The sequence below is a fragment of the Papio anubis genome, chromosome 7 (genome assembly GCF_008728515.1).
Source record: "Papio anubis isolate 15944 chromosome 7, Panubis1.0, whole genome shotgun sequence".
Taxonomy (NCBI): domain Eukaryota; kingdom Metazoa; phylum Chordata; class Mammalia; order Primates; family Cercopithecidae; genus Papio; species Papio anubis.
Window position 1 is genome coordinate 99,745,948 of NC_044982.1, and position 13,510 is coordinate 99,759,457.

At 38.4% G+C, this 13,510-nt stretch overlaps 2 protein-coding genes across 7 annotated transcripts in view; one reads left to right on the forward strand and one right to left on the reverse strand.

Moving 5' to 3' along the window:
* The window catches only part of FANCI (FA complementation group I), a 78,950-nt gene that overhangs the window by 25,373 nt on the left and 40,067 nt on the right, over positions 1-13,510 (reverse strand). For 2 of the 3 annotated variants that reach the window (XM_031668362.1, XM_031668364.1), the window contains 5 exons: positions 11,740-11,870; positions 11,210-11,280; positions 8,832-8,946; positions 6,546-6,668; positions 1,198-1,266 (listed from right to left, as the gene is read on the reverse strand). In XM_031668362.1, coding sequence (XP_031524222.1) covers positions 1,198-1,266; positions 6,546-6,668; positions 8,832-8,946; positions 11,210-11,280; positions 11,740-11,870 — 509 coding nt within the window. The remainder of the gene's footprint in view (positions 1-1,197; positions 1,267-6,545; positions 6,669-8,831; positions 8,947-11,209; positions 11,281-11,739; positions 11,871-13,510) is intronic. The other variant, XM_031668363.1, reaches the window with a different exon arrangement.
* The window catches only part of RLBP1 (retinaldehyde binding protein 1), a 104,157-nt gene that overhangs the window by 13,036 nt on the left and 77,611 nt on the right, over positions 1-13,510 (forward strand). For all 4 annotated transcript variants that reach the window (XM_017960920.1, XM_021940847.2, XM_031668369.1 and 1 more), the window contains exon 2: positions 892-1,021. The gene's annotated coding sequence lies outside the window, so the exon portion shown is untranslated. The remainder of the gene's footprint in view (positions 1-891; positions 1,022-13,510) is intronic.

Sequence of the window (13,510 nt, forward strand, 5' to 3'; positions counted from 1 at the left end):
ACTGTTCAAAGAACAATGCAGCCAAATTTTTATTGCTTTGGCTTACGCACATCCTGTGCTCTTGCTTTGGATATAGTACTGATTAGGTTCATCTTTCCTATTCCAATTCCTTCTATTCCTAAACTTGTACATGCAATCAACATTTTCAGTTAACTTAGAGGTTAAAAATATAGGATCCAGAGTCAGAATGGCTGAGTCCAAGATCCCAGTACCATTACTTATTACTGGTTTTTATAAGGGTATCTGTACTTTGGTTCCTCATCTTAAAAATGAGGATATTATTAATATTCATTGTATAAGGATTAAACATGACAATACATGTAAAGCACTTCAAACAGTATCTGGCATATAAGAGAGCCAAAAAAATATGAGTTACTATTTTTCTTTTAACTTTTGGAGTCTGCAGAATTTTACTGGCCTGCATATTAACTTGAGTCAGAAAGTGCTATTCTATGCCTTCAAACACAATTTTCTATTTTTGTTAAACATGCCAATGTAAATGTGTTGATTACAGTTTGAAAGATACAATATAGCTAACAGAATATAAATTTTATATAGGATCAAGCCCAAGGCCAAATGAAAAGCTTTTGATGGATAGTATGGGACCTTCCAATATTTTCACACATCTGAGACCTTAATTTCAAATGAAACTTCATAACTATCATAAAGCAATGGCATTGAGAGCAAACAAAATGACAGACTAGGGGTCTAGAGGAACCCTCCTGGTAGAGAGTCTCTAATCTTGAAGATTAGAAGAATTTAGTCTTCTAATTTAAAAAATTGTTAACTGAAAAGTGCAGAAAGGAACGTAAAAGACATCCATGTATCTGTTACCCAGATTTAAGAAATAATATTTTGCTATATTTGTTTTGTATTTCTTTTTTCTTTCAGAAATATAACATAATGGATACAGCTGCTGATAGTCCTTATATAAACGGTTCTTCAAAATGTCCTTCTGACTTGGGATACAGACTGTTAATTCACAGGGATAACTGCTAGATGATGGTATTATGGCAGACAGGTAAGTGGTGACCGAGAAAAGACAACCCAGAACAGCATCACATACCCATAGCATGTTCACAAAGTACCAATGTACTAGTTGGGAATTATTTTATATTTTGAAAGGTCTAAAAACCATCAATTGTCTCTCAATCCTTGATTATCTGTTTTCCATATATCCATAAAAATGTATTTTACCTGTGAGAGCAGAGTTTGCATGATTGAATTAGCCAGCTGAGAGTTCCTTCGAAGAACATCATAAAACCCCTAAGAGGAATCAAAGAGAAGAAATAGGCGCTTTAACAGGGATACTAGTGATTTGGACAATCATAACTCAAAAATAACACTTTCTTTATCCTCTTCTCAGTTCTTTCCTACCGAGACCATATTTGATGGTCCTAAATGACCGTATTTTTTTCCCAATCAAAATTTCCTAGTCTTAGTTAAGAACTGCTCAGATTAAAATCCTGGGGAGGCCAGGTGCAGTAACTCACACCTGTAATCGCAGCATTGTGGGAGGCTGAGACAGGCAGATCACTTGAGGTCAAGAGTTCGAGACCAGCCTGGCCAACACAGCAAAACCCTGTCTCTACTAAAAAATACAAAAATTAGCCAAGCGTGGTGGCACACGCCTATAATCCCAGCTACTCAGGAGGCTGAGGTATGAAGGTTGCAGTGAGCTGAGATCACGCCAGCACTCCAGCCCGGGCAACAGAGCAAGACTCCGCCTCAAAAAAAAAAACAAAAAAAACAAAAAACAAAATAAAAAAACAACAACAATAATCCTGGGGAGAACTTTCTTTCTAGAACCTGGAAAAGAGGTTATACAGTTCATCTGTGAGTAAAAGCAAATGAGAATTGATCAAAAAAATATTTTTTGTTCAAAGAAAAGAAACAGGCCAGACACGGTGGCTCATGCCTGTAATCCCAGCACTTTGGAAGGCCAAGGCAGAGGATCACCTGAGGTCAGGAGGTCAAGACCAGCCTGGTCAACATGGTGAAACCCCATCTCTACTAAAAATACAAAAATCAGCCAGGTGTGGTGATGCACGCCTGTGGTCCCAGCTACTTGGGAGACTGAGGCAGGAGAATCACTTCAACCTGGGAGGGGGAGGTTGTGGTGAGCCGAGACCTGAGATCGCACCACTGCATTCTAGTCTGGGCAACAGAGTGAGACTCCGTCTCAAAAAAAAAAAAAAGAAAAGAAATGAAAGAAAATTAATCCTAACAGGAATTAAAATATTTTATGATTGTGTAATGATAATAAAAAGACACTTTGTCTTGGCACAGAAATCTACAGGCAAAATAAAAAAATGGCATACAGAGATACATAGTACACATAAAGGAGGCAATGATGTCTGAACAAATGGTTAGCTTGGGGGAAAAGCTCCTTATATATATTATCATACAAATTCAGGATGAATTAAGTAGCTAAACGTCAAAAACAAATGCATTAAAAAAAAAAAAAGAAAATGTTAGTGAATATTCACTGGAAGGATTTGGACTTTCTACAGATAAAATGGGCCAGGCACGGTAGCTCATGCCTTTAATCCTAGTACTTTGGAAGACTGAGGCAGGAGGGCCGCTTGAAGCCAGGGCATTTGAGACCATCCTGGGCAACAAAATGAGACCGTGTCTCTAAAAAAAGTTAAAAAAAAAAAAAAAAAATTAGCTGGGTGCAGTGGCTTGTGCCTATGGTCCCAACCATTTGGGGAGGGGGCTGAGGCAGGAGGATTGTTTGAGCCTAGGAGCTGGAGGCTGCAGTGAGTTAGACTGCACCAGTGCACCCCAGCCTGGATAACAGAGCAAGACTCTGTCTCTTAAAAAAAAAAAAAAAAGTAAGAGAAGACATCTCAAAGGAAGAAAATCAATAGATTTAGTAACCAAAAATTATTATTTCTTTAAGTCTAAAAGGATATTTAGAAAAAAGCAAATGGCATTCTGGCATATACTTGCAACAAATATGACAAGTTATTTAGTTATTTATATCACTACATAAGGTATTTTTATATACCAATGATATACTAAGACTGCTGAATAAATGAACAGCAATATTTTAATAGGTTTAAGTCTATGATTCACTTCATGTTAATTTATTTTACTTTAGAGCTAAATAAGGGTGAAGTTTTTTTTTGTTTTTGTTTTTTTCCGTGGGGGCTGCATATCAAGGACTGTACAAGAGTTAACACATGAAGTCTAAGACTGTCTATCCTTAGTGCACCTTTGCCAGCTGGTGGCTGAGAATTTGGCTGGTAAACAGTTACTTACACTGATACAACGCTCACCCTAAATCAGAGTGGCTCACCGTGCCTTAACTGTTTAAACAATGTGGTTATACAGAATATGGGCATACCTAATTTTATTGCAATTTGCTTGATTGCACTTCGCAGATATTACTTTTACAAATTAAAGGTTTGTGGCAACCCTATGTCAAGCAAGTCTATCAGCACCATTTTTCCAAAAGCATGTGCTCACTTCATGTCTGTGTCACATTTTGGTAATTCTCACAATATTTCAAACTTTCTCATTATTATTGTATGTGTTATGGGGATCTATGATAAATGATCTTTGATAGTACTATTGCAATTGGTTTGAGGAGTCACAAATTGTGTCTATATAAGATAGTGAACTTAATTGATAAATGCTGTGTATGTTCTGACCATTCCACTGACTGGGCCATCCCATCTCTCCACCTCTCCTCAGGCCTCCCTATTCCCTGTGACAAAACAATATTGAAATGAGATCAATTAATAACTCCTACAATGGCACATAAGTATTCAAGTGAAAGGAAGAGTCGCACATCTTTCATTTTAAATCAAAAGCTAGAAATGATCAAGTTTAGTAAGAAAGGCATGTCACAAGCTGAGGCAGGTCAAAAGCTAGGCTTCTTGCACCAAAGAGCCAAGTTGTGAATGCAAAGAAAATGTTCTTAATGGAAATTTAAAGTGCTACTCCAGTGAACACATGAATGATTAGAAAGCAAAAGAGCCTTATTGCTGATGTGGAGAAAGGTTTAGTGGTCTAGATAAAAGACCAAGCCAACCACAACATTCCCTTAAGTCAAAGCCTAACCCAGAGCAAGGACTAAACTCCTCAATTCTATAAAGCCTGAAAGAGATGAGAAAGCTGCCAAAGAAAAGTTGAAGTGAGCAGAGGTTGGTTTATGAGGTTTAAGGAAAGAAGCCATCTCCATAACATAAAAGTGCAAGGGGCTGGGCGCGATGGCTCACACCTGTAATCCCAGCACTTTGGGAGGCCAAGGCGGGTGGATCACGTGGTCAAGAGATTGAGACCATCCTGGCCACCATGGTGAAACCCAGTATCTACTAAAAATACAAAAATTAGCTGGGCGTGGTGGCATGAGCCTGTAGTCCCAGCTACTTGGGAGGCTGAGGCAGGAGAATCACCTGAACCTGGGAGGTGGAGGTTGCAGTGAGCCGAGATTGCGCCACTGTACTCCAGCCTTGTGACAGAGTAAGACTCAAAAAAAAAAGTGCAAGGTGAAGCAGCAAATGCTGATGGAGCAGGTGAGGCAAATTATCCAGAAGATATAGCTAACATAATTGATGGAGGTAGCTATATTAAACAGATTTTCAAAGTAGATGAACTAGCCTTATATTCCAAGAAGATTTTATCTGAGACTTTCCTAACTAGGGAGGAGAAGTCAATGCCTGGCTTCAAAGGACAGGCTGTCTTGTTAGGGGTTAATGTAGCTGGTGACTTTAAGTTGAAGTCAATGCTTATTTACTATTCCAAAAATCCTAGGGCCCTTAAGAATTATGCTGCATCTACCCTGCCTATGCTCTATAAGTGGAAAAACAAAGCCTGCATAATAACACATCTGTTTATAGCATGGTTTACTGAATATTTTAAGCCCAGTGTTGAGACCTACTGCTCAGAAAAAAAAAAAAATTCCTCTCAAAATATTATTGCTCATTGATACTGTGCCTAGGCACCTAAGAGCACGGATGGAAATATACAGAAAGATGAATGCTGTTTTCATATATGCTACCACAATATCCTCTGGGTAAGTTATATGCTACTCACAAGTTAGTTGTATTTCTCTTAGCTGTACTATCATAATAACGAGTGATTTAATCAGACATTCAGTAAACTGTTGAAAACCTAGTGCAAAAAGAAGTTGCTTTTATAAAAACTAAGTTAGGCTGGGCATGGTGGCTCACACCTGTAATCCCAACACTTTGAGATGCTGAGACAGGTGGATCACTTGAGGCCAGGAGTACAAGACCAGCCTGGTCAACATGGTGAAATCCCATCTCTACTAAAAACACAAAAATCAGCTGGGCGTGGTGGCGCACACCTGTAATCCCAGGTACTCAGGAGGCTGAGAAGCAGGAGAATTACTTGAACCCAGGAGATGGAGGATGGAGGTTGCAGTGAGCCGAGAATTGTGTCACTGCACTCCAGCCTGGGTGACAGAGCAAGACTCTGTCTCAAAGAAAAAAAAAACTAAGTTAAATGTTCGGAAAGTCAGTCTCTCAAACCAATTTCTGATAAATTAGGCGTAAGGCAATTGTAAAAAGAGAAAAAACTGAAGCTATCTAAAAGATTTTTGTACTAAACTGCCTGAAGTAGCTTAAAGTTTTTATACCACTTTAGGTAAACACAAATTTGAAACTATAGGCAATAAATTAAGGGTATGGGTTTGTATGAGAGACAGGAAGTAAACTTGTACTCAATAACAAAACAAAACAAAGGACTTGGTCTTAAGACTGGCAAATTTATAGTACATTTAAATATTTCAAATTAAAATAAAATATTTAAGGTCTATCAACTGTGTTTTATGATTCCTCACCTTAAAAACCTTAAATTTTTTTTTTTTTTAGAGACGGAGTCTCGCTGTGTCGCCCAGGCTGGAGTGCAGTGGCGCGATCTTGGCTCACTGCAAGCTCCACCTCCTGGGTTCACGCCATTCTCCTGCATCAGCCTTCCAAGTAGCTGGGACTACAAGCGCTGCCACCACGCCCAGCTAATTTTTTGTATTTTTAGTAGAGACAGGGTTTCACCATGTTAGCCTGGATGGTCTCTATCTCCTGACCTCGTGATCCACCTGCCTCAGCCTCCCAAAGTGCTGGGATTACAGGCGTGAGCTGCCGCGCCCGGCCAAAAAAAATTTTTTTTAGAGACAAGGTCTCATTCTGTTGCCTGGGTTGGAGTGCAGTGGTGTGATCATAGCTCACTGCAACCTCAAACTGCTGGGATCCTCCTGCCTCAGCTTCCTGAGTAGCTGGGACCACAGGCGCATGTCACCACACCCAGCTAATGTTTTTTATTTTCTTATTTTTTGTAAAGACAGAGTCTTGCTTGATCCTCCTGCCTTGAATTCACAAGGAGTTGGGATTACAAGTGTGAGCCACTGTGCCCTGCCTTAAACAACTTTTTGACTAAACATTACTAGCTACTGGTGCTGACTACATCAAATAAGAGCATATCTACTGTACTTTTATAATCACAAAAAAAATTACTAAAATAAAAAGAATTATTAGTTGGGGGTTTGCTACATTCCTTCCATTCTACTGACTTACCTCATAAAGCATGAGTCGAACATCAGCTTGCTGGCTTAAGCATCTCCTCAAACTATCCATGATCTCAAGGCAAAAAGTTTCATTGGCAACAGAATTGTAATGACTGTGAACATCCACATGAACCTGAAAGGAAGACAGGCCAATTCATGTCTATCTTACCAAAGCAGTTTCCAATAAGGAGCTAAATAAGCCTATGTTCTTGGTCAAAAAAACTTAGCTTTTTCCACATTCCAAACCCCAGGGGTGAGACATACAGTATAATCATTACCATGCAGTAATAAGTGTCATTCTTATTCTGGTTTGGAATAAGAGAATTTTTAAGCATTTTATTAAAACTAACTGTTCCCATTCCTTAAGGTTTCCTTGACAATATCAATTGCTTAGGAAGGCACACTGCTTATTTCAAGCCACTAGAATCCAGTAGTAATAATATACATAATTTTATTTAAAAGCTCTAAGACTTCTTCAATAGCTAGAAGAATCTCACTCTTCCACAAATTCTAGAAAGGTTTAGAGGAAGACAGTTTTTTGTTTAGAAATGGACGTGACAAAGAATTGACATCCTTTGTGTAAATTATATAATAAAATCAGCAATTATACACCAAGAATTCCTAATCCTTACTCCAGGTATCACAGTAATGTAGTTCATACTGCCTGAAGCCAAATCCTTCTTCCACCCTTTCTTGGTTATATAACCTTGGGTGAGTTATTTAACCTGGCTCAGCCTCAGTTTACCTATCCTTAAAACGGGGATAATAACACACAAATGATAACTAGTGTTCCTAATATTTAATCTATGCTATAAGTTATAGACAAAGCTTTATATAGTTATACCAAAGCAATAAAGTGAGGATTCCTAGTCAAACTGTTATATATAAATATGTCTATTTATAAATCTTATAGTACATCATTTAAATTATGAAGACAATTTTATTGCTCCAAAGCCTAGATTACCAGATTATAAAAAGTTTTGTTTTCTCAGATTACAAGGTGTAATATATATACATGTGCAAAGTAAATAAATTGACATAAGAAAATAGGGATAATAATAGTATCTAGCCTCAGAGGACTGCTTTGAAGATTAAATGAGATAATAAATGTAAAACACTTTAGCACAATATCTAGCACAGTGCTATCCAAAACAAATATAATATGGGCCAGGTGCAGTGGCTCACGCCTGTAATACCAGCACTCTGGGAGGCTGAGGTGGGCAGATCACAAGTTCGGGAGATTGAGACCATCCTGGCTAACACAGTAAAACCCTGTCTCTACTAAAAATACAAAAAATTAGCTGGGTGTGGTGGTGAGCACCTGTAGTCCCAGCTACTTGGGAGGCTGCGGTAGGAGAATGGCATGAACCTGGGAGGCAGAGCTTGCAATAAGCCGAGATTGTGCCACAGCACTCCAGCCTGGGCGATAGAGCAAGACTCCGTCTCCAAAAAAAAAAAAAAGAAAGAAATATAATATGAACCACAAATGCAAGCCATATATGTAATTTTATATTTTCCAGTAGCCACGTTAAAAAAGAGAAAGAGGTAAAGTCAATTTTAATATTTTCTGTAACCCTACACATACAAAATTCTCTCTGAAGATGTAATCAATATTAAACATTATTAGATTTTTACATTCTTTTATTTCAAAATCTGGTATGAAGGCTGGGCGCGGTGGCTCAAGCCTGTAATCCCAGCACTTTGGGAGGCCGAGACGGGCGGATCGCGAGGTCAGGAGATTGAGACCATCCTGGCTAACGCGGTGAAACCCCGTCTCTACTAAAAAAATACAAAAAAACTAGCCAGGCGTGGCGGTGGGCGCCTGTAGCCCCACCTACTCTGGAGGCTGAGGCAGGAGAATGGCATAAAGCCGGAAGGCAGAACTTGCAGTGAGCCAAGATCTGGCCACTGCACTCCAGCCTGGGTAACAGAGCGAGACTCCGTCTCAAAAAAAAAAAAAAAAAAAAAAAAAAAAATCTGGTATGAATTTTGCACGTACAGCACAACACAATGTGGACTAGTCACATTTCAATCAAATGTTCCATTTAGTAGCCACACTGAGGATAGTGGCTACCATACTGGATAGCACAGTTTAGCATACAGTAAATCTGCCATTAATAAGTGTTAGCCAATATCATTATTATCTTCACCATTATCATCATCATCATCATCATCAGACTCTTTAGTTCTAGGATCATTCTTATAACCATAACAGGAATAAAAGAAAACAGCATGCATTTCATCAATGCACATGAATGATATGCACACACTGCAAGTTAACATAAATAATCCTTACCTGACTGAAACTAAGAGACTGACTGCACTGAGAGGATGACAGGCTGCCTAAAACTTTGAAGTTCTTTAGGAGCAGCAAAAATCCAGCAACTGCAGATTTTCGGGCATCAAGCTGGCTAGCTCAGAAATAGAGAAGTTAACAAACCTGTTTCACAGGAATATGCTTCTGGGTCAGAAAAATACAGCCAGTTACATACAGAGAAGGCATATGTATAAACAATGAAGCGTAGAGCAAAACAAAGTGAATTTATGTACTCAAAATAAAGCATCAGCTGTTCAAAGCAATTTATAGTACAGAAATTGAACTGACATTTTTCATTACTTAACTCATGATACTCTACTTCCTTCTATCCTGCTCTCAAGTCTATGTGAGGAATAAGAATAAGAGTGCCGAGAGACTGCAAAATTGGCTGGTTACTCAAATGTAGGAAATCGCTGATTTTAAGCCCCATTACTCAGCAGGAGAAACAGAATGGAGAACCTCACGAGGACATACTTTCCTCCCCTCCAGATGGCTAGACACCGAAGAAGGAAAAATACTTTTGCCTGCAGCTAACCAATAGAAATTATTTAAAACCGTTCACCAAACCTTCCACTTAGGCATTGATAGCACCCATCAGATGGCCAAATTATTATTTACACTGGACCAAGCCTTTTCAAAACTATCAAGCAGATAGTCAGGGCCTGTGAAGTGTGCCAAAGAAATAATCCCCTGCACTGCAGGCCATACATTTGAATCCCTATACCTTTAACCTCCTTGTTAAGTTTGTCTCTTCCAGAATCGAAACTGTAAAACTACAAATGGTTCTTCAAATGGAGCCCCAGATGCAGTCCATGACTAAGATCTACCGCGGACCCCTGGACCAGTCTGTTAGCCCATGCTCCGATGTTAATGACATTGAAGGCACCCTTCCCGAGGAAATCTCAACTGCACAACCCCTACTAGGCCCCAATTCAGCAGGAAGCAGTTAGAGCGGTCATCGGCCAACCTCCCCAACAGCACTTGGGTCTTCCTGTTGAGAGGACGGACTGAGACAGAACTAGCTGGATTTCCTAGGCCGACTAAGAATCCCTAAGCCTAGCTGGGAAGGTGACTGCTTCTACCTTTAAATATGGGGCTTGCACCTTAGCTCACACCTGACCAATCGAATAGTAAAGAGAGCTCACTAAAATGCTAATTAGGCAAAAACAGGAGGTAAAGAAATAGCCAATCATCTATTGCCTGAGAGCACAGCAGGAGGGACAAGGATTGGGATATAAACCCAGGCATTCAAGCCAGCAACAGCAACCCCCTTTGGGTCCCCTCCCTTTGTATGGGAGCTCTGTTTCCACTCTATTTCATACTATTAAATCTTGCAACTCCAAAAAAAAAAAAAAAGAAAAGAAAAGAAATTGCTGATTTTGCCATGTTTGAAGGAGTGCTTTCCTTCATATGCTCTCTTTCATCACAGGATAATGTAGTACTTGATGCCATGTAAACTCTCCATCCAGAAAATGTCACACTCATCTTCTCACTGAGGCTCAATGACTAATACATGTTAAAGATGTTACAACATAATATCTCAGTCTATTCGCCATGCCTTTGGGTGAGGAGTAACAAAAACTGTTAATTCTAGAACAAAGATAATAGCATATGGCTTAGTTGTTCCTGTGGACACCCATGAATATATTTTAATATGGCCAATGTGATATTAATTGGTATCTTATCCTCAAAGTACCAAATGCTTTTCACATATTACTGTCTTATATTTTTAGGAGATGGTATGACCATCTCTAGCTTATATACTAAGAAATAAAGGAAGAGATGTTAGGAGGGATTGGCTAAGCTACAAATAAAACTCATTCCCCTCAACAATTAATTTGATCTTCTAGCCTCTAGATCATAATTCAGATGTTCACTAAAATGAGATTCTTAAGTATATTCTTCTTGACTAAGTTCCAAAGCAGTCCCCTTTGGTACTGCTGCCAGCTCAGGTTTCAGAGTATTTGGCACTAGAACATTATCCTGAAGATTATTCTAATGTAGCAGAGTAAAGTACTTGACATCACAAGCTCTGATATTAGAACTGACTTTGAATCCTTGCTCCACCACCAGCTATTGTTTTAGGTTTGGAAAGTTACTCATCTTCTCTAAGCCTAAGTTTTCTTATCTGTAAAATGGGAATTGCAATAATTCTTACTTCATAGGGTTGCTCTGAAGACTAAATGAAAAAAGCACACAAAGGACTTAGCAAAATGCCTTATTTGATGAAATTGCTCTGCAGGGCTGGGAATTCGCATGATCACTGTGAACAGGTGGTACTAGGAGATGGCAAAGATAACTTTAGCCCCAACATTAGAGGGCGACATCTTCCTATGATATAAAAAGATGCTACCTACTTGGCAAACATAGCTTTCCGAAGAACAAGTATCAAGGAGTCTCTCATTGACATGCTGACTTTGAGAAGAGGCTGAAAAAGAATCAGTGGGTAAAAACAGAACAAGTTTGCTTATTAGCCTTAGCTCATTTCCAATACTGTTACCATATGGCTTCTATAAGGAAGCTTACTTCTGTTTTATATATGCTTTAATGTTTATTACAGTTAACAAGGACAATAGTATACTTTGTAACACTACAATGAAACTGGTTGTGAATGCCTTTGTAAATCTATTGTACTCAATAATGTTCTAAGAGAGTTTTAATTATTTCATTAACTTGAAAATGAGTTAACAGAATAGTGCTATGGATAGTAAATAAACCTGGAAAACAGTCTTGCTCAATGCTCTTGCCCTTTTCATGCAAATTTTATGTTTCAGACTAAAGTGGAATAGATTTCTTAGACATATATATTTATACAGAAATGCATCAGACTTCCACTAGACAGTTAAACCTCAGTTTTGGCAAGTTACTTGGGAATCTGAAGACTTACCTGCACTGCCTTAAGTAGCCTTTGTACAGTCTGAAGGGGCAGAAAGGACAAATAGTCAAAAGCTTCTGTGACTTTAGAAGAACAACTTTGAAGAACTAAGGGTGCATACATGACAATATTTGAAAGCAGGTCTGAAAAACAGAATCTATAATCAGTTGCCTCAAATAACTACAGATGTTTGAAATAAAAGAAAAATAAGGAGAAAGAAATGTAAGTCTTTTGCTTCCTTTCTCAAATAAGTCAAGTATACTGCAATACAAATTTCTACTGATTCTATATATACTTTTCCTCCAATGTAACCAGGATAATTTTAGCTTTTTTCTGTGATAGTTTAAATTTCTCTAAAAATTAAACTGCCTAAAAGAAAGGAAGAAACCGATTACACTCCTAGACATAAGTAGTAGCACACATCTTTCTACTTCTAAGCTAAAATAAATCAATAAATATTTCTGAATTTTTAGTATGTGCAAACATAATATGGTCCTATTAGGAACATAAAAGTATAAAACATAGTCTTTCTTCAAAAATTTTAATAATTTAGTTGGAAGTAAAAAAAAATTTTTTTAAGAATTAAAGAGGTAAATCACAGAGCAATATCAAATATCTAATAATTCCAAACATAGTTTATTGCCTACTAAATGGTAAAAGGAGAGTTTAAATAGGAGTTCAAAGGAAGAAGAGATCATTATGAGTTGGCATATATTAGGAAAGCAATGAGAAGGAACTTAAACTAGGTTCTAAAAGATGGGGAACATTTAAATGCACAAAGAACCAGAAAGACCTACATATATAAAGGGAAAAGTATGGGTAAAGGTCTGAGAAAGGTAAGCATAAGACATATTCAGATGGTAGGGAAATCAATGATGCTAGGGTGAAGAATCCAGGAAAGTAAATAACTGATTTTAACATTGGAAAGGTAGGTTGGGATCCACTTGTCAAGGACTTTCAGTGCCAGGATAAAGAGCTGACGATTTGGCCAGGTGCGGTGGCTCACACCTGTAATCCCAGCACTTTGGAAGGTCGAGGCAGGTGGATCATGAGGTCAAGAGATTGAGACCATCCTGGCCAACATGGTGAAACACCGTCTCTACTAAAAATACAAAAATTATCTGGGTGTGGTGGCGCGTGCCTGTAGTCCCAGCTACTTGCAAGGCTGAAGCAGAATTGCTTGAACCTGGGAGGCCGAGGTTGCAGTGGGCTGAGATCATACCACTGCACTCCAGCCTGGGTGACAGAGTGAGACTCCATCTCAAAAAAACAAACAAACAAAAAGAGCTGACAATTTATTAAAGAACATATTGATGATTTTATAGTCATAACGTGGTATTTTAGGAATACTAACCTGTGGTAATATGCAGGTTAAATTGCTGAAGGGAGAAGAAAAAGCCAGGAAACCAGTTAGAAAGCTGTGGTAGTAGTCTAAATTCAAGGTTGTAAGAATGGGAACTAGACAGTGGATGTGAGGTTGGGGGAAGGAGGGAATAAAAAGATAGAAAAAAATAACAGTATGAGGCAGAAAAATGACAGAACTTTGGTACCAAGTGTGTTTGAGAAAATAAAAGGTAATTCCAGCCTCCAGGACCTGGAGAGCCATGCTTCAAATAATGGAAATAGGAGCAATGGAAAGGAAAATTTGTTTGAAGGGAGCTGTATTATATTTGAGGTAAAAGAAAAACTGGTCACAGGCAGGAAAAGAAGCAAACTCGTACAGTAGTCAGAGAACTTACCTAAAAAAGTTTCAGGGGAGTTACAAACAGTGATGAATGACATA